General features: G+C 37.4%; 1 protein-coding gene across 7 annotated transcripts in view; it reads right to left on the bottom strand.

The window, feature by feature from the left end:
- QKI (QKI, KH domain containing RNA binding) overlaps positions 1–19,666 on the bottom strand; it is a 131,693-nt gene that overhangs the window by 76,449 nt on the left and 35,578 nt on the right. For all 7 annotated transcript variants that reach the window (XM_060753699.2, XM_060753698.2, XM_060753697.2 and 4 more), the window contains exon 3: positions 5,055–5,171. In XM_060753699.2, the coding sequence (XP_060609682.1) occupies positions 5,055–5,171 (117 nt within the window). The remainder of the gene's footprint in view (positions 1–5,054; positions 5,172–19,666) is intronic.

Raw genomic sequence — 19,666 nt, forward strand, 5'->3', positions numbered from 1 at the left:
GGTGACGCAGCCCCTTGGGCTCTTTACTCAGGCCTTCCTCTCTCTCACCATCATACCCTTCCTTCTTCCCTTCCTTACCTCCCCGTTTCTCCCTCCCTCCTTACTTCCCTTCCACCCTTTCATCCTTCCTTCCTTCCTTTTTTCTTACCTCCTTTCCTCTCTATCTCCTTCCTTCCTTTTCTCCCTCCCTCCCTCCTTACATCTTTCCTTCCCTTTGGTCTTTCCTTCCTTCTCTCTTTCCTCCCCTCCCTCTATTCCCTTCCATCCTTCTATTCCTCCCTTCCTTCTCTTTTTCCTTCCTCCTGGGGGATTTAGTTGGGAGAAAAGAAGGTTGAGGGGGAACATGAGAACCATGTTTCAAGATTTAAAAGGGTATCCCCTTGAAGAGGAGATGGGGAAGTCTTGACTTTCTGCTGTTCTAGAGACCACGACACAAGGGAACAATGGGTTCAAATAGCAAGGCAAAAGATTCGACTGAGATGATTTGGAAGAACTTCCTGAGAGTAAGAGCTGTTGGAGAGTGGCACAGGCTGCCCCCGAGTGTGATGCAGTCTCCTTCTCTGGAGGCTTTTCCACAGAGGCTGGTATCAAGGGGTGCTTTGATTTTGTCTTCTTGGATGGCAGTGGGTTGGACTGGATGGCCCTTGGGGGTCTCTTACAGCTCTAGGTTTCTAGCATTCTACTGTATATCAGGAGTAGGCAATATGGGGTATAATGGGTATACTTTTTCTCTCCCGTCCAACATCTCATCTTGACCAAGAACAACCCTTTTAGGATCCAAACATTTCTCATCTTTCCTTCAGGAAAAGGCAGGGAGATGACATGAGGCCATGCAGCCCACAAATTAGAAAATTTACCCATGCCTGCTCTAAACTTTCATCCAAGTCATTACTAAAAAGGCTGAACATCCAGTGATGTTCAGCCTCTGGACAGAACCCTGTGTCATCTACTACTAGCTTCTTTCCAGGAAAAAGAGGAAAAGTAGTATAGTTTAGCCCACATTTTATTAGTTTGGGATGATCAACCCATTATGGTTAGGCACAACTTTTCTTCCTCTCTAAAACATGAGATGTGATTGTTTGGGTCTCCTTTCCCCCCTTTTTGATGATAGACAAGATCTGTTGGGACTTTTCTTTGTTTTCAAACACTTTTTAAAGATTATTGCTAGTGATTCTGAGGTTTGCTATTGCCAGTTCTTTTAATACCCTTGGTATGTTTTTGTTGTGATATTTTTAATATGCAGGTTGCCCTGAATCCCAGATCACATATAAAATAATTACGAACTAGAATCTTTTACTAGTCCCTTTATATATGAGAATATTTGAGAACTTAACTCTACTAAAAGCAAATGTGTCTGTGCTCGACATCTCTGGGCAACTTTACACTTATATGTATTAGGAATTGACAGCACTGTGATCGCTCTTCTCAAACATTTTGATGAATTATCTTTTGTTCCACAGTATGCATTCACATGATACATAATTTACTCCAATTAACATAATTATGATCAAGGGCCCATGTAATCCAGGGGCCCTTGATTATCATTAATCACATAGTTTTGTGGCCACTTGAGAAAGACTCCCAGGTCCTCTGTTTCTCCATCTTTACTGTCCTCTTAAAGGCAAGGTCCCTTCCACACAGCTGTATAAAATCCCACATTATCAGCTTTGAACTGGGTTATATGCCAATGTGGACTCAGATAATCCAGTTCAAAGCAGATATTATAGATTATTTGCCTTGATATTCTGGATTATATGGCACCAGGTCGCTACAATGGGGGATTGGCAGATAAATCTCAATTTCTAATGGCTGTGTTGATTAGAAAATTCTGCATATTATCTAAGTTTACTTATTCCTATAGGTCTGCAATATTAGGGACATTTATATTTGTATTTTCCTCTACTAATGATTGCTTTATATATGTTTCTGGCTGAAACACATGGCACACGCCACAAATAAATTGTACAGGATGGGGAGAGAAAACATAACTCATCTCACTTCTCAGATTTGATCTGGTTTCTCTTTCTGCATTTGTATGTGTTCTTATTTCAATGCAAAGAAAACCAACAATCTGAAATTAAAGTAGTTTTATATTTCATTGTGTGTGTGTGTATAAACATATTTTGTATGCATATTTTAGATCGTAAATCTTTGGCAGGATCAATTGTTTTTAGTTGTTTTGTTTGTAAAGTGCCATGTACATTGGTGGTGCTATATAAATAAATAAATAGTAATTATGAATATGGTTATTAGGATGGGGGTAGCTACTTCCTCCAGAAAGAACCAACCTTTTAAACTACTTTTGCCATAATCTCAATTTGCTTTCTTTCCTTCCAAACTATGCACTTAACATAGCTTTCCTTATTTAACTTGGCTAGGATGGACTGATAGACTAACTCTCTTCCTTCTAGGTTCCACAGTGTTTGAAACTACAAGGAGAAGGATATATCTTTTGCACTGTATGTTTGTCTCTACTTCAGGATGTAAATCATAATTGCACCAATATGTTGTTCCTAACCTTAACAGCAAGAGGCAGGCTAATGACTGACTATGACCTTAAACAAAACCCTTGACATAGGTTAGTTCATTAGAACTAGGAGAACTGGTCACATAAACACCTGGTAAGACATGTAGTAGAAGTGCATCACAATTAATGATTATAGCTTAATCCTGTTTAATGTAAGAACTATCTTGCTGTGGGATTTATTTTCTAGTAAATGCTGGTTTATATCAGTACAATAACTCTGTGCTCGGCATGGCTTGTCATGAGATGCTGCTATTAGGAAGGCTAGGATGCTAACTTTTCTGACAAGGATCTGTTACACTGAGTGCAGATCAGTCTCTGAGATGATTTGGAGCAGTGCAATGATAGATGAGACTGACAAAACCAAGACAGTTGACAGTTGAAAGGCTAGAAGCTAATGGGATTCCAACTCTTTGTAGATGCTCTCACATTTTGACTGTGGTCCATTTTATCTTCTGTCTTGCTGCTAAACAGCCCTTGCTTATCAAACAAGATGTTCTATGATAGTCTTTATTTCAGAACACTGAAATTATATGCAAATCATCCCAGAGTAATGTTTATATTAAATATGTTTATATTTAGACACAACATACAAATAAATAAATAGAATTTCGTTTGCATTACTTCATTTAGCATCTCTTTTTACTCTATTTCACCATTATGACTAATTGAATAATCCTCTTGAAAACATTTAAGACTTTAAAAATCTCCGAATTAACTATGAAACAAATCGTGTCCTTCATCCCTTAATCTGAAACTAACAACAAACAATACATGATCAGTGTTTAATAATAAGATTTGAATCCAATCAGTGGATTAGGTTACTGGTTAAACCATGCACCAGTTGGTTAGCTTTGAAATAAAGGACACTAAACCGCTTTAGATAAATCACAATTTAAGGCTCTATACTTTCTTCTCAGCACACTGTACTACTTTATACATTGGGAGGAAACAGAACATTTTTTAAAGGGAAGCAAGTATGTTGTGTCCAGACATATTTTAAAGATCAAGCAAATCAGGGGGTGCTGTGGTTTTTAACTTTGAATATATTTAGATGGTTTTAAATTGTAAAATGTTTAATATGTTTATATTTAATACTGTTTTAATTTTTGCATATTTGTATATTTTAAATTGGGAGAGATAAAGCAGGGTATAAATATTATTATTATTATTATTATTATTATTATTATTATTATTAATTTGTCAGTGACCCACCATACAAATTTCTTCTGTAAACTAGGTACTGTGGGTGACTCTGGATATCATTAGCGAGCAATGAGTGAGAATGTTGATCAAGTCTCATGTTTACTTCCTGATTTCCAAAGGACATGTAAAAAGAAATTTTCTATATCTCTTTGGTGAGATATATAGGATTTCATTCCTTTAATATCACTATGGAAGTATGAAACATCTATATTTGATGCAGAATGTTGCCAACTGTTATAGACAAAGTAACTTCTGCACAGAAATATGCAAGTAAATAACACTATAAACCAGGGGTCCACAAACTTTTTAAACAGAGGGCCAGGTCACAGTCCTTCAAACTGTTGGAGGGCCAGATTATAATTTGAAAAAACATGAATGAATCCCTATGCACAGTGCACATATCTTATTTGTAGTGCAAAAAACACTTAAAAACAATACAATGATTAAAATAAAGAAGAATTTCAACAAATATAAAATTATTAGTATTTCAATGGGAATTGTGGACCTACTTTTGGCTGATGAGATAGGATTGTTGTTGTTTTGTGCTTTCAAGTTGTTTCAGACTTAGGTTGACCCTGATCGAGGGCCGGGTAAATGACCTTGGAGGGCTGTATCCGGCCCTCGGGCCGTAGTTTGAGGACCCCTGCTATAAACCAATTACTATCCATGCTAATTCTCTCAGTATCTATGATTCTCATATATATTAGGCACCAGTGTAACATGATTTCAAAATACATCCATTTGGAAGTTTCTATGGTTGGCAGTTTCAGAGGAAGACAAAAGCTACTCCCCTCTGAACAAACCTTGCCAAGAGAACGCCAAGGTATGTTCATCTTAGGGTTGCTGTACGCTGGAAATGACTAGAAGAACACAGAACAACAACAATAACAATAAAGAGTACCCTGTTTACTCTTTATTTAAATATTATTGTACACATCCTATAGTGTAATATTATTTAGTAAAGTTTCTCTACACAATAAAAAGCTGTGTTTTAGAAATGTCATTGAACCACTTTCCTCATTGTCCCAAATTAAGTATCTCTAAAGCTATTGGAGAAGAGAAAGGAACCAAGATTTTGTAGGCCTTTTTGAAAAAGCCCAACAAGATTTTGAAAAGAGTCTCATCAACCAAACATACAGAATTTCTTTGTAACCAAAGCTAAAAGCTTATTTCTATTTCCACAAAATACATCTAGATAAACATAAATAAATAGTCATTCTTTGCAAAATGTTATTATCTTCATAATATTGTGCCTTAGAAAGAAATCTATTATTTTACAAACAAGGTTGTCAGATGAACAGCTGGCACCCTTGAGGGATCTTACCTTCTTCTTGTCTCTCATGGACCCTTTGCCTCTGACCATTATCTTACATCCCGTTTCAGCCTCAAGCTGTTTAGCTGTTAATCCTCTGGGTCCAAGAATTCTTCCAACAAAGTTAAACTGAAAATTAAAAGAAAGAAAAGGACAATCTTACTTTTATTCAAATATGGCACACATATTCAGAGAGCACTCAGGATGATGATGACCCAATATAAAAAGCAACTTGTTCTGATTTAGAGCTTCAGATGAGGAAAAATCTTTTTTTTAACTCCTCTAGGAATATATAGAATAGTTCTGTAAAATAATAATGTTACATGATCAACATTATAAGAACATTAGTCCTGCAGTTAATGTCTAAACCTGGTGGTTAATGCCTTCTGTAAGGTAAAAATGAGTTGAGAAGGCTCTCAGAAATGAACATGTTTACTCTAGTCTAAACAGAGGCATTTATTTCTTAACTTGATGAAAACAAAGTAGTTGTCTAGTCCGCATAGTATACATGAGCCCTTGCATCTTCCTCACAGATTCCCCTGCCTCTCCCTCCCTTCATTTGGTGAGGACAGGCCTAGTTCAAGAACAATTTAAAGGAATCCAATGAAAGCTCTGCACTCCTGCCTCAGAAAAAAATGCACATAATTCCTTCAGAAGAATTAGCCTGGAACAAAACATTACAGTTTTTAAAAACCCTCATGCTTAAAATTGTGACAGGTAAAATTCAAAGTAAATGAAATAATATATTTAGAATATTTTTACACCTGGTCAAGATGCAACTCCAAGAACTTCTGGACTAGTGCAATGACACAGAAGGAGCAACACAAGCAGATAAAAGACGAAAGAAAATTATGCAATGCACTCAATTCTATATTTTCAAACTGAACCCTTCTCAAATCTTCACGATGATGAGTTATCAGATGGACACAATATGATGCTATAGGTATTTCAGAAGTATTCCTTTGTGCAGTAAATATGTAGATATCCAAAATATGTGGTGACCACTTCTCATTTTCTTAACAGGCAAGTAAGTTTAGTCAATTGACTAATTTCCCACATGAAAGCAATCACAAAAACCTCCTATAAAGGACTAGTATCTTAATGTATTCACATTAGAAAAGAGAAATACTATGAAATTTGAACACACGAGATTGTTTCACAGAATGTAAAGTTGAAATAAAACAAAACACAAAAATGCTTCCCCACCCCCTCGAATATGAAGGTGCTATAGACCAAAATCAAGAAAATACATTTGAAATGCTTTACTATCTACCATTTTTTGCAACAGGTAGTCCTCTACTGAAACAACTGTTGCCCTGTCCATCCTTCTTTACAGTTGGAGCTGGAGAGGACAGCAAGAATTATCAATTGTAACCCTTCCCTGTGCTATCCAAAGCTTACGTATATGTGGCTGGAGTTGTGCTTAAAAATGTACATGTTCCAACTTTCATACAAACTCGACTAAAGAACAAACCTACAGAACCTATCTTGTTTGTAACTTGGGAACTGTCTGTAGATTTGAGATTCAAGGATCTCTATTAACATTATAGTACAGCCATTCCTCCATATTCACAGATTCTGCATCCATTGATTAAATCATGCACAACTTGAGAATATACGAAATAAAACCTACAAAGCAAATTTTGATTTTGCCATTTTATATAAGGTATACAATTTCACTAAACCTGGGACTCACACACATGGCACAGAGAGTAAGAATGAGAAAAGGAGGAGGCTGGGATTTGTGTGTGCTGGGACTAAGAGTGAGAGGTAGAAAGAGCAAGAAGCAATTGCTGGGGACGCTGGGGCTTGGGGGTGCATGGGTGGTAGTGAAAGGGATCAGGCGGCATTTGAACTCCCTTCTATATATAAGGGAGACTTGGGTAGCCATGTATCTGTGGGGGTACTGGAACCAAACACCTTACGAAGAGGATCTACTGCATAAGCAACATAGAATATGTTACATTTTCTTACATTACAACTTTTCACCTCACTAAGCTGAGCTTTGCAAAACATATTAAAGACTATTTTAAGCAACCTGAGCTACTAAATATATTTTGCTGTTTAATACATGAATCTGAACTATATGTCAATTTCATACTTTATTCTATCAGCTCTTAAACGTCACATGAAAAGAAAATTAATTTTAAATGTTTTCACTATATCTGATATATGTGAAACTAGAAATAAACATTCAATCTCCTTTGCAATAAATGAATAAAAAGAAATGGAAACTAAAAAACAGATATAAGAAATGAAAGGGTAATATACTGTGAAGTTAGCAGATGTTCATTTGTTAAGAGAACATTATGCAGTTATTTTCAACAAGAGATATGGCACATTTTGAATTATAAAGTTAAACAGGTCTGGCATACTTTCCTAAATACTTTTGGATAACTAAATCCGATAATATCATGTATTTTCATTGACCTGTTTAGAAGTGTCACCATTCAAAGATACAAATATAGAATCAAGATGCTACATACTGGAAGCTGTAACACATCACTATTCCATTATATAAAATTTACATATGTAGTGATAAACCAAGAATGTTTGAGTTTCAGCTTTTTCAGTATTGCCCTGCAAAGAACACCAACAAAAGATAGAACATGGGGAAATCTACCACTAAAATGGAGCTTACTTGATGTATAACAGACATCATTCACAAGGGAATCACAAGCAAATTCATTTGGCACCATACAGTATATACTTTAGGGATTATGATCCAATTAGAATTTTCTATTTTGGTAGCAGAAACAGAAAGCACCTTAGAACTGCATTAAATGGGACAATAACCAAATCAGCCAGCACAGTGCCCAATATTATAGCTAATCTCCAAAGAGCCCTATGTCTTGAGCAGTTATATGTTCACACAAACAGAACACAAGACACACTGGCATTTGTTAAAACTGTTTCTACTCTAGAGGAGAGGCACTCTCCTTACAGACATCACACAGCTTTCCAAGGCATTTTACGGAGGCCCAGGGAAGGAAAAGTGATCAACCTGGAGCTATCTCCCTGGGCTTTCTTTATTTAAAAAAAAAACCATCTTTTTTCTCTACTGCAGGCCCTGTATGGGGTAGGCACACTTCTATCTCCTTTCTGCTTCGAGTTTAATGCTTCCTTAAAGCTGTTTTTACTTTCTACTCTAGAGGAATAGAAAGTAGGTAACTAAGTGGTAGTAGTTTTCAGAGAATGAGGGTTTTCTTTTTGTTTGATGAGATTAATAACTATTATTATTTTATTTTAAAAGTATCTGAAGGAGAGGAAGGAAATGAGGGGGAAAAAACTAAAAGTGTGACTCTCCCAAGCCTCCAAATGTGCATGTGCACCCCACCCACCTGTCCCCAACTCCCAGTCAGTTCCACTAAAATTAAATAAAAAACCAAGAAAATAAAATGAAATTCAAAAAGATTAAACTGTGGTGCCAAATAGGGCAGGAGGAGCCGAGATCAGCTGCTACGTGGCCCTGTTATGGACGGTAATCTGTGACAGCTGGGCCCTTGCTGTTACAGGCAGCCAAAAAAGCCGAAGAAGCTGGATTGACCGAAGGAAATTGCTAAAAACGGATTCTCGCTCCAACTTAGTATACAGTGATGGTTTATGACTATGTTTGATGCAGTGAAATACCATAAACATCTTAAGATTACATTATAGCAGTGGTTCTCCAGAAATGCTAACATCTGGTAAACTGGGTTGTTGTAGGTTTTTCCGAGCTATATGGCCATGTTCTAGAGGCATTTTCTCGTGACGTTTCGCCTGCATCTATGGCAAGCATCCTCAGAGGTAGAATGAGGATGCTTGCCATAGATGCAGGTGAAACGTCATGAGAAAATGCCTCTAGAACATTGCCATATTGCCCAGAAAAACCTACAACAACCCAGTGATTCCGGTCATGAAAGCCTTCGACAATACATTTGGTAAACTGGCTGGGATTTCTGGGAGTTGTAGGCCAAAACATCTGGGAACCCACAGGTTGAGAACCACTGCATTATAGTGTCTCTATGACCACAAGACTAAACTATTAACAAAGGGAATAGATTTCATGTTGGCGGAACAAAAGCAATAGTGCCCTGTCATTTACTTCCTTGACTAATTCTGTTTATCAAAATGATAGGATCTAGCACTTTAGTTATGTCTAACTTTCCCTTGTTTACAACAACAGATTAAAATTATTTCAGTTCACTGCTAAAATAGTAATAATTCCAGCCTAATAATTGCATGAAAGTTCACCCTGATAAAAACTGCTTTTGTTTAATGGTGGCAGACATGGCTTATATGCATTTCCTACATGGTTTGTGTAAGGGTGGTACTTTGGCCATCCCTGGGTACATTCATATATAAAGTATGATTCATAAGCTCTTCAAGAAAATTTAACTGAGTGGTTATAACTGGTTCATAGAATTCATGAGATATGATATTCCTCCAGAGGGTTCTGCCAGAAAAACAGTGTTGGTAAGAATTAAATGGTAACATCCAAGACAAAAAAATAAAGGTGATGCTGTGCCTAGTGGAAAAGTACAATCACACTACTAGTATATATACACCACCCACTGATTGTCGACTTCTCTGTCTTTGGGACTTGACAGAAAGTAGATGAATTAGATGTCTATTTTTTTTAAAACAGTACTTATAGTGTAGCAAACATTAGGTCAGTGTATCAGACATTAGATCAATATTTATAATGATATGCCTTCCATATGTTTTAGGTAACAGTAATCCAAAAACAGTCGCCAATCATGCTTAAATTGTAATCAAAACATCTGGAATACGTTATCTTGGGGAAGGCTATCTGCAAGATTAACCTTTTCATATGGTATGTGAAATCCAACATGAGTAGCCCTAAATAATGTAATATAAATCCAGGTATATAGTATTTCAAAGCCAATGCTTTTTCATGAGTATACTCAGAAGTCTAAGACATCAAAACTGTAATCTAACAATCTCATAAATAAACTGAACAGATGTAGCACTTTACTAAGCAGTTCTACTCATTCTGAGAAAATGATAAACAACCGTGCAAAGTCTATGTTTTTCAGAAATATCAATAATATATATGTTTCTTATCTTAGAACTATCACTGGAAATCAATTCCAAGGGCTCTGGATTATTATTTTATCACTGCTTCTCTAATCTGGACTAAACAGATTATCCCTGTGATCTTGGTAAGATGAGTATTCTATAAAGCAGCAGGTGCTCCCATGTTTAAAAGGTTTTTAACGCAAAACAACAGCTAAAAATGTAGTGGGAGATTTAGAATGAATTACTAAATCCTTTAAATCCACATTATTCACCTCTAATAACCCATGTACTGAAGGGCTCGAGAGTTTAACTAGGAACCAGCTTTGGTGTATCATGTAAGTGCACAGACCAAATGCATCCACATTGAATGGTTTTCAGGTCAATATAATAATTTATTTCTTTTAATAAGACTACAGCAATATTAAGATTTGGTGGTGGTGCTGCTGCTGATGAGCTATAGATAATGGCACTTGACAAGTGTCTTTTCTATACCTGGTTCAGTTTATGGAACCTTCTGTTAATGAGGTATTTCGATGTTTTCTTAAAATACCATTTAATGGATAATACTGATAAAAACTGAAAGAGCAGTCATTTTTTACTATAATATATGTTGCTTGTATTGTTCTGACCATTTTTGGAGAACTATGTTTTACGAGATATTGCTAACTGTATGTTTTTAAGTGCAGCTGAGTACTGCACTCTGCAGAAATGTATCTCATCAAATACGCTGGGTTCTCAAACGCCAGGGTGGGGTGGAGGAGGGAGTCTATGGAATAGTAACCAGTGCAGCTCATTCAACATGAAGTAATTTTTAAATAGCCAGTTACCAAAGGCCTTCCAAACTGTGTGTTGAAACAAGTTTGTGTGTTCGCTGCAATCTAGAGATGTGTCATGCAAACCTAATAAGAAACCTCTTTATGTGAAATAAGCAGCAATTCATATATTCTTAAAAATATAAATGAAAGTTTTCATGAACTATAGTGTATCTCCATAGATTTCATTATTACAATTTATGCATGTGTTCATATATCTTATAAGGGCTTCTTTTGACCTCTAAATTGTTAATAAAACTGAATTACTGTGTTGAGAAATGATGTCAAAAGTGTAGCACCAATGTGAAATGTTTTGAAAGATCTGTTTTAGACCTTGTTCAAAAGATTACCCACATATAATGTATTGTAATAATTTAAGCAGAAGATTGCAGTAAATGATTAAGTGTTCCCATATCATGTTGAAAATGGAAAAAGGATACAGGGGGAGATGGCGCCGAGGATATAACCCAGACCTCCTATTTGTAACAGCACTGTGCAACAATGCACTAAATCACTGGAAGTACCAATACCCAAGGCAATACACAGCATTGCCTGATAGTATGCCAATTGTTCCCAACTATCAGACATCGGGAAGTTTGATTTAAATAAAGATTCGATTTCAGAAAGGCAGATTCGTCTAAATTCTCAGACATGTTAGATGGCAAGATCGTTCCAATCCCTGAGGAATACGAGCGCTTTACTAAAATAGTAAAAACCTGCTCAAAAGTTTCTATACGGAGAGGCTGCAGAATACACTACTTTCATGGTGTTGCTCCTGATACAGCTGTCCTGTTGGAAGACTATTACAGTCTCCACAACAAAGACCCATTTCGTGAGCAAAGTCTTTAGGCAGTACAGGGGATTTTGTCCTCCATCTCTGAAGCCAACAAAGAACAGTAAGTAGATAAAGCTGATAACAGAAGTCAACATGGGCAGGAGTAGTCAGAAAGCGTTGAGGCTGTTAAGACGGTTGAGCAATTATCTATCACAAACTAGTAATACCCATTCCAACATAAAGGCAGATCAGATAGCACATCAACTTCTGAAGAATGGGAAACCCAACCTTGCAACCAAAGTAGGAAGGTTGTAACAAATAGTAGGAGTGTGGAACACATATCACCATGTTAAAACAGTGGACGTAGCTCTTAATGAGACATGCCACATTATCACAGGATATCTACGCCCTACACCACTGGAGTAATTATATTGCACCACCTGACATCCCCCAGGAAGTAGCAGCCAACAATGAAAGGACCAAGGCAGTGACATCTCCAGCCTACCTTCTGTTCGGAGATCGGCCAGCATGCCAATTTTCTGGGGTACTAGACGACATTTTAGGCCTCGAAAATCTTTTAAAAAGTTGGGGGTGTAGTACGCCGGGTATAAAATTAAAATAATAATAATTAAAAGAAAAGAATAAAATCCAACTAACTTAGAAGGGAGGGAGGAGGGCGAAGGGAAGGCAGGGGAGGAGGAGTGGCAGGCTGTGGCTGCCCCTGCGGCCCCCGCTGCTCACCTCCTCCGAAGGCCACTGGACTCGCCTTAGGCCCAAGGAAGCGCCTCTGTAGTTTCCTGACTCCTTCATTGGGTTCATGGCTGTGCCTCGAAGCAGGGGCTGCTGCAGGCTGTACCAAGGCAGCAAGGATTCCTGCCTTCTCAGGCAGCACCAGAGTGCCCTCGCCATTGCAGTGGCGATCCTGGGCTTTAGCCCTCTTGGATGGAGGGTGCGTGCGTTGGCGGCGCAAGGAAGCCCTCGAGCCCAAAGGCAGAGGGAAGGTACGGCCCAAAGGTGGAGGCGGGGCCAGTGCCAAGCTCTCCCCTATTCCTCACATGCATGGAGGGGCTCGGGATAGACAATGTGGGAGAGTCAATGCCGGCGGAATAGCAAGCGACTATCATCCAAAGGTGCAAGGAAGCACCTTCAGACGACTTCCTGCAGCGCCGGGAGGCAGCGTGCCTGGATTGGGCTTGCTGAGGCATTCTGGGAGCATACAGAGACAAGTTATAGTCTTCCATCCTGAAGTAAGTTCAATATTAGACAAATGGAATATATATATATATATATATATATATATATATATACACACACACACACACACACACACACACACACACATATATATGTATATGGTAATGTACCGGGATGCCTAGAAATATTAAAATCAAGCTATAGTTTATCCTTCAGTACCTATGCTAAATCAATAACCCAGATTAGGTGATAAGAACACATCTACATTTTAAACAGATAAATTGGTTCCAGGCCCCAAATTGTTATGATCTGGGAATTAAGGGAATTTCTCCTTCATGAAAGACCAATTTTAGCTCACCTCCTCAAGCACTACTTCAGTGGTTCCCGTTGTCTTAAAACGGTTATGGCACTCCATATGCAATGTTCTCTCCAGGGAACTTTGCCTGGTTCATATTCTTTCAGTTGGCTTTATGCTTTTATCCATTTTAACCATCATACTTTTGTGTTAATCTTTGTTTTAAGTATGCATTTTATAACTATGCTACCTTAATTGGTTGGCCAACATTCCCTTCAGACATGGCCATTATTGTTATCTAATAAATCATTGTTGTCCCAGACCTCCAGAGAACTTTAGGAGGTCCAGGATAGCACCTCCTTCTGTGTACATCCAACTGCAGGAATGAAGCTTGATCTTTGTTGGTCATGCCCCCACCCAGTCATGAGGAAATACTAGAGGAGAATAGTAGATTGTGCACACAAGGTGTCAATGCACAAAAGTGCTTATTGATACTTTCACTCCAACAACCATAGAAGGATATATAGGTATAATGCCTATAGGTATCACTAACAAGATCCTGGCTCTTATTAACACGAATGTACTTCACAAATTCTGTAATTAATTAAAATGAATTCAATCCAAAAAAGTTAACACATTATATAATTTCAACCATTTAAAATAGGTGTCAATGCCTTTGCTCTATTAAGCAAGTATTTGAGTACTTAAATTATGTACCATATATACCCGAATATAAGTTGAGTTTTTCGAACCCTTTTTAAAGGCTGAAAAAGCCTCCCTCGGCTTATATTCGAGTGAGGGTCCTGGTGGGAAGGCGTGGAACTAAAGAAGCCCTTCAGCTACCTGCGAGCACCCTTACCTTTCCACCTCTGCCGCCCTCTCAGCACAGCAACCCAGCTGGGAGAGAGAGAGGAGAGGAAGGCAAGTGCAGAGAGAGAGAGAGAGAGGAATGGGCACGTGGTTGCTGTGCAGAGAAGGCGTGCGCCTGTGCTGAGCTCTCTCAGAGAGCTCTCTCGGCACTTGCCTTCCACTTCCATACCAGTCAAGTTCCTCCCCTTCGTACCCCGGTCTTCACTATCCCCAGTCCCTCTCTCCCACGTTTCCAGCTCCCTTTCCATCCCAGCATTTCCCAGGTTCCAGCCTGTCTTTCCCATTTCCCTGTCTTGCTTCTTGTTCCCACCCAGTCTTTCCACTTTCCTTGCCCCCTTTCCCACTTCTTTTTTTTTTATATAAATTTTTATTGAGTTTTATATAATTACAACGAAAGAGGGGGAATAATATAAGGAGATAGAAAAGTAGGAAAATAGAGGGAAGAGAAGAAAAAAAGAAAAAAAAGAGATATCAAAAATACAAAAAATACAAAAAATGCAAAAATACACATAAAAAGAAAAAAATACAAAAAAAAAGAATGGTGGTGGACTCCCTTCTGATTCAGCTTGTACAATGTCTTTCTTTTACTGTATATGTATATATAGTAATATAAGAAACCAAAAAAAAAAAAAACCAAGTTCCTCAGTTCAAGTTGTAGAGTATTCTATATTGTTTTCATGTAGTCTTCGACTGCTGACCAGTTGGTCTCTTTGATTGGAATACCTGCATTCTTTTTTAATAAAAATGTTAGCCTGTCCATGTCCTTTATTTCATTTATCTTATTAATCCAGTGAAATTTTTCTGGTATTTCTTTCTGTTTCCAGACTTTGGCGAAAACGATTCTGGCGGCCGTTGTCAAATATATAAACAAAATGTCTTCATTAGAGTCCAGTTCAATATCCCCGTCTACAATTCCCAATAAATAATATTCGGCTTTCTTGGAAATTTCTTTTTAAGTAGTATTTGCATTTCTTCATGAATGCTTTTCCAATACCTTTGAGATTCTCTACAGCTCCACCATAGATGAAAAAAGGTCCCCTCATGTTCATTACATTTCCAACAGGCTTTCGGTACGTTCTCATACATGCGATTCAATCTTACTGGGATCATATACCACCTATGAAACATTTTCATCCAATTTTCTTTTAAATCCATTGCATAGGTGTACTTAAGTTTTTTCTTCCACATTAGTTCCCAATCGCACATTGCTATTGATCTTTTAAAATTTCTGCCCATTTTACCATACAACCTTTTATTAATCCAGTCTCAGTTGACCATTCTAGTAATTTTTCATATAGTTTGGTTATACATTTCGTATCGGTCTTTAAAAAATTATCCCAAAAAACTTCTTTCACTTGGAAACTTTGTTTTAAATCTTGCGTGTAATGTTCCTTTATTTGCAAGTAGTGTAACCATGTGATTTTAGGGAAACTCTGGTTTATTTCCGCTTGAGTTTTTAATATCACTGAACCTTTGTTTAAAGTTCTTTATATGTAAGCCAGGTTGTCCAACCCAGTAGCCTTCTTTGTTTAGCTTCCATAGGAGAGATCCAAAGAGGCGTTTTGGAATAAAAATATTTTTTGTATCTGTCCCAAATTCTGATTAATGAAGATCGGATAAAATGATTTCCAAAATTCTTTTCCTTCTGTTCTCTTCCATACCAAAGATAGGCGTGCCAGCCTACGCGCAGGTCATGGCCCTCTAATGTGAGAAGGTTCTCTCTTTTTAAAGCTATCCAATCCTTTAGCCAAATTAATGCATTTGCATCATGGTAAAGTTTAAAGTTAGGTAGTCCAAACCTGCCTCTTGTCTTCTTTTCTGTCAAGATTTGGTACTTTATTCTTGGCTTTTTACCTTTCCAAACAAATTTCATAAGATCCTTATTCCACTCATTAAATTTCTTCAGATTCCTAATTATTGGTATGTTTTGGAAAAGGTATAATAACTTGGGGAGAACTGACATTTTAATCAATGCAATTCTACCCATAAGAGAAAGGTTTAAATATTTCCACCTCTCTAGGTCTTTCTGAATCTCTTTCCAAAGTCTTTCATAATTATTCATAAGAAGTTGTGCATTTTTTGGTGTAATCCAGATACCCAGATATTTCATTTTACTAACTATTGTGAGGCCCAAGATATCCTTTAACTCTGCTTGTTTTTCTTTTGTCATATTCTTTGTTAAGATGGTAGTCTTCTGTTTATTTAGTTTGAAACCTGCCAATTTCCCAAACTGTTCAATCATATTTAGCCAGTTTTTAATATTTTCTCGTGGGTTTTCTATTATTCCTATTATATCGTCAGCATAGGCTCTAGCCTTGAATTCTTGTTTGCCGATTTTAACCCCCTTGATGTTTTGATCTTCCTTTACATTTTTCAACAAAATTTCTAATGCCATTATAAAAATCAGGGGTGAGATCGGACAGCCTTGTCTAGAGCCTTTCCCTATCACAAATTCCTCAGATATTTGGCCATTTATTTGCACTTTTGCCTTTTGGTTCTTGTAGATTTCTTCGATTGCCGTGATGAACTGATGCCCCAAGTCCATTTCTTTCATTAGGGTTTTAAAAAAATCCCAGTTAAGATTATCAAAGGCCTTTTCCGCATCAATTGCAAGAAAGGCCACTTCTTTTTGAAGGTTGGCTTCAAAATATTCAATCATGTCGATAACTATTCTCAAATTGTCTTTCATGTTTCTCTTTGGTAGGAAGCCCACTTGTTCCTCCCCTATCCAAACACTTAGAATTTTTTTTAATCTTTGGGCCAAAATATTAGTAAAAATTTTATAATCCACATTTAATAATGAAATAGGCCGGTAGTTTCATACATCTGAGGGGTCTGTTTGTTCTTTATGAATTACTATTATTTCTGCTAAGTTCCATGTCTCTGGGATTCCCTGACCTTGGAATATCCCGTTCATCACCGTTTTTAGTATTGGCATAAGTTCCTTTATGAAAACTTTATAATAGCCTGCGGAGAAGCCATCCGGCCCTGGCGCTTTATTTGCATCCATTTGCCTTATGGCCTCCTCCACTTCCTCTTCTGTAATTTCCCTATTTAGGTCTTCTCTTTGGGCCTCAGTAATCTTAGGAATATTAAATTTACCTAAGTATTTTACAACCTCCTCTTTTGAAATTGCATCACGAGAGTACAGTCTTTCATAGTAAGTTTTAAATTCCTTTAGAATCCCCTTTCCCACTTCTTCACTTGCTCCCTTCCCATTGCAAACTTTCCACCTTTCCAGCCAACATTCTGCAGAGAGGAGAACTGAGGGAGTTTTGAGACCCAGGGCTCCCAGTGGGGCTGCCTTCCTGCTCTCCTTCCTCTTCGGGGCCAGCAGCAGAGCAAGTGCCTGGGGAAGATTGCAAAATGAGCAAGACTGGAGTGCAAAAACCCTCCCTTTTGCACCCAGCAGCAGCCTCCCTTTTGCTCCTCAGTCTTGCTCATTTTTCACTCTTCCTTAGGTACTTGCTCTGCTGCTGGCCCTGAAGAGGAAGGAAAGCAGGAAGGAAGGCAGGCAGCCGTATTGGGAGGTCTGGGTCCCAAAACCCCCTCAGTTCCTCTGCCCTCGGCAGAATCATGACTGATCTGAAGTGGAAGAGGGGAGAGGGAGAAGCAGGGCATGCCTGCTGCATAATGTAATCTTCTCTCTTTTCCTCCAAGGCAGCTCCTGTCCCTTCAGGAGGCTGCCCCCTCAGATTCAGTGGGTCACTAAAGGAGGGAGAGAGGAGGAGGAGGGGTTACCACCGCCTTCTCAAGGACAGAAGCAGCCCTGGGGGAAAAGCAGAAATCTGGCATGGCTCCTCCTTTCTCTCTCTCTCCCTGTCTCTACAACCAGCCTTTTCCCCAAAGAAAAACGGACTCAGAGGTGAGCAGAGGGAATAAGCATCCAGTGACACCTCCAGCTACCCAGAAACACACAATCAAATCACCCTGGACAGATAGCTCTGCTTAAAATAGGGCAGAGTAGGAAAGAGACTCCACCATGCCCCAAAGCAGCATATTCCAATACTAAACAGCTTGGCTCCCCTTTCTTCTCTCATTCTGTCTTTTGAGGAAAAGTTAGAGCCTGTTTGTGTCTCTTTGGGGTTACCATGCTCTATTTATTGTTGTTGTTATTGATTTGTTATCTTATTCTATTATAGTTGTTATTACATTTATTATTCTATCCTCATTATTGTTGTTATTAAATTTATTATTGTACTCTATTATTTTTATTTATTACATTTATTATTTTATTCTATTATTACATTTATTATTTTACCCTATTAATGATTTTTTTTAAATAGTTTTTATCGTGCAGATTTTCCATTTACAAATAAAAGCAAAAGAAAGACAGTAACAATTAGAAACCCCCTGTGCCCTACCCATCACCTCCCTCCCTCCTCTCCCCAAGTGTGTGGACTTCCCAAATCCTTCAAAGAGTCTTTTTCCTTTTGGTGTAGATGTCGTCCATTCTTCCGTCACATTTCCGGCGTTGTTTCCATCTTCTGGTCTCTTTCAGATACTGGATATGTCTATTATCATAGTCATCTTTTTTGTTTTAATAAAGTCTTTGAACCTCCCCCCCCCCCCCCATTTGTCTTTTTTGATGAATTGTTTAGATTTTGAGATAAACAGTCCATTTGGATTATGTCTAGTGTTTTTATGATCCAGTCTTCTAATGTCAGGGTTTCCTTCTGTTTCCACATTTTGGCCAGCAGTATCCTGGCCACTGTGCTTATTAGGAAGAATACTTTTTCTTGGTTTTTAATAAATTTGGGATATGACAGGCCTAATAGATACATTTCTGGGAGTTGTGGAAAAATTGTTTTTAGAATTTTTTGTTGCTAGATGTATTTCTCTCCAATATTTCCTAATTTTTTACAGCCCCACCATTGGTGGTAGTAAGTCCCTATCTCTTTCTGACACTTCCAACATTTATTTGATGCGGTTTTACTAAATTTGGCAATTTTATCCGGGGAGTAATGCCACCTGAAAAACATTTTATACCAGTTTTCTTTCAAATCTGTGGCTACGGTGTATTTCAATTTGGTATTCCAGATTTCCTCCCATTGTTTTATAAGTATGCTGTGACCAATATCTTTTGCCCACTTTACTTGGCAATCTTTAATTTGTTCCTCTTCAGTTGCCCAACCAAGGAGCTGTTTATATATTATCCTAATTAATTTCTTTTCTTTTAGCATGACTGTGTCCCAAAAATTTTGTTCCTGGCAGAAGCCTTTTTTTTCATCCTCTTTAAAACTTTGGTGTAGTGGATGATATTGTAACCATGTGAGCTTGTGGTTTAACTGTCTGATCTCCTCTATCGGTTTTAGTTTCAATTGTTTACCCTATTAATTATTAGTGTTATTACATTTATTATTTTACTCTATGTATTATTATTATATTTATTATTTTATTCTATTATTACATCTATTATTTTATCCTATTTATTATTATTATATTCATTATTTTATTCTATTATTATTACATGTAATATTTTACCCTATTTATTATTATTACATTTATTATTTTACTCTATTATTATTATTATTATTAAATTTATTATTTAATTCTATTGTTATTACATTCATTATTTTACCCTATTTATTATAGTTGTTATTACATTTATTATTCTACCCTCATTGGTGTTATTACATTTATTATTTTACTCTAT

This window comes from Anolis sagrei, chromosome 1, assembly GCF_037176765.1.
Source record: "Anolis sagrei isolate rAnoSag1 chromosome 1, rAnoSag1.mat, whole genome shotgun sequence".
NCBI classification, from domain to species: Eukaryota; Metazoa; Chordata; class Lepidosauria; order Squamata; family Dactyloidae; genus Anolis; species Anolis sagrei.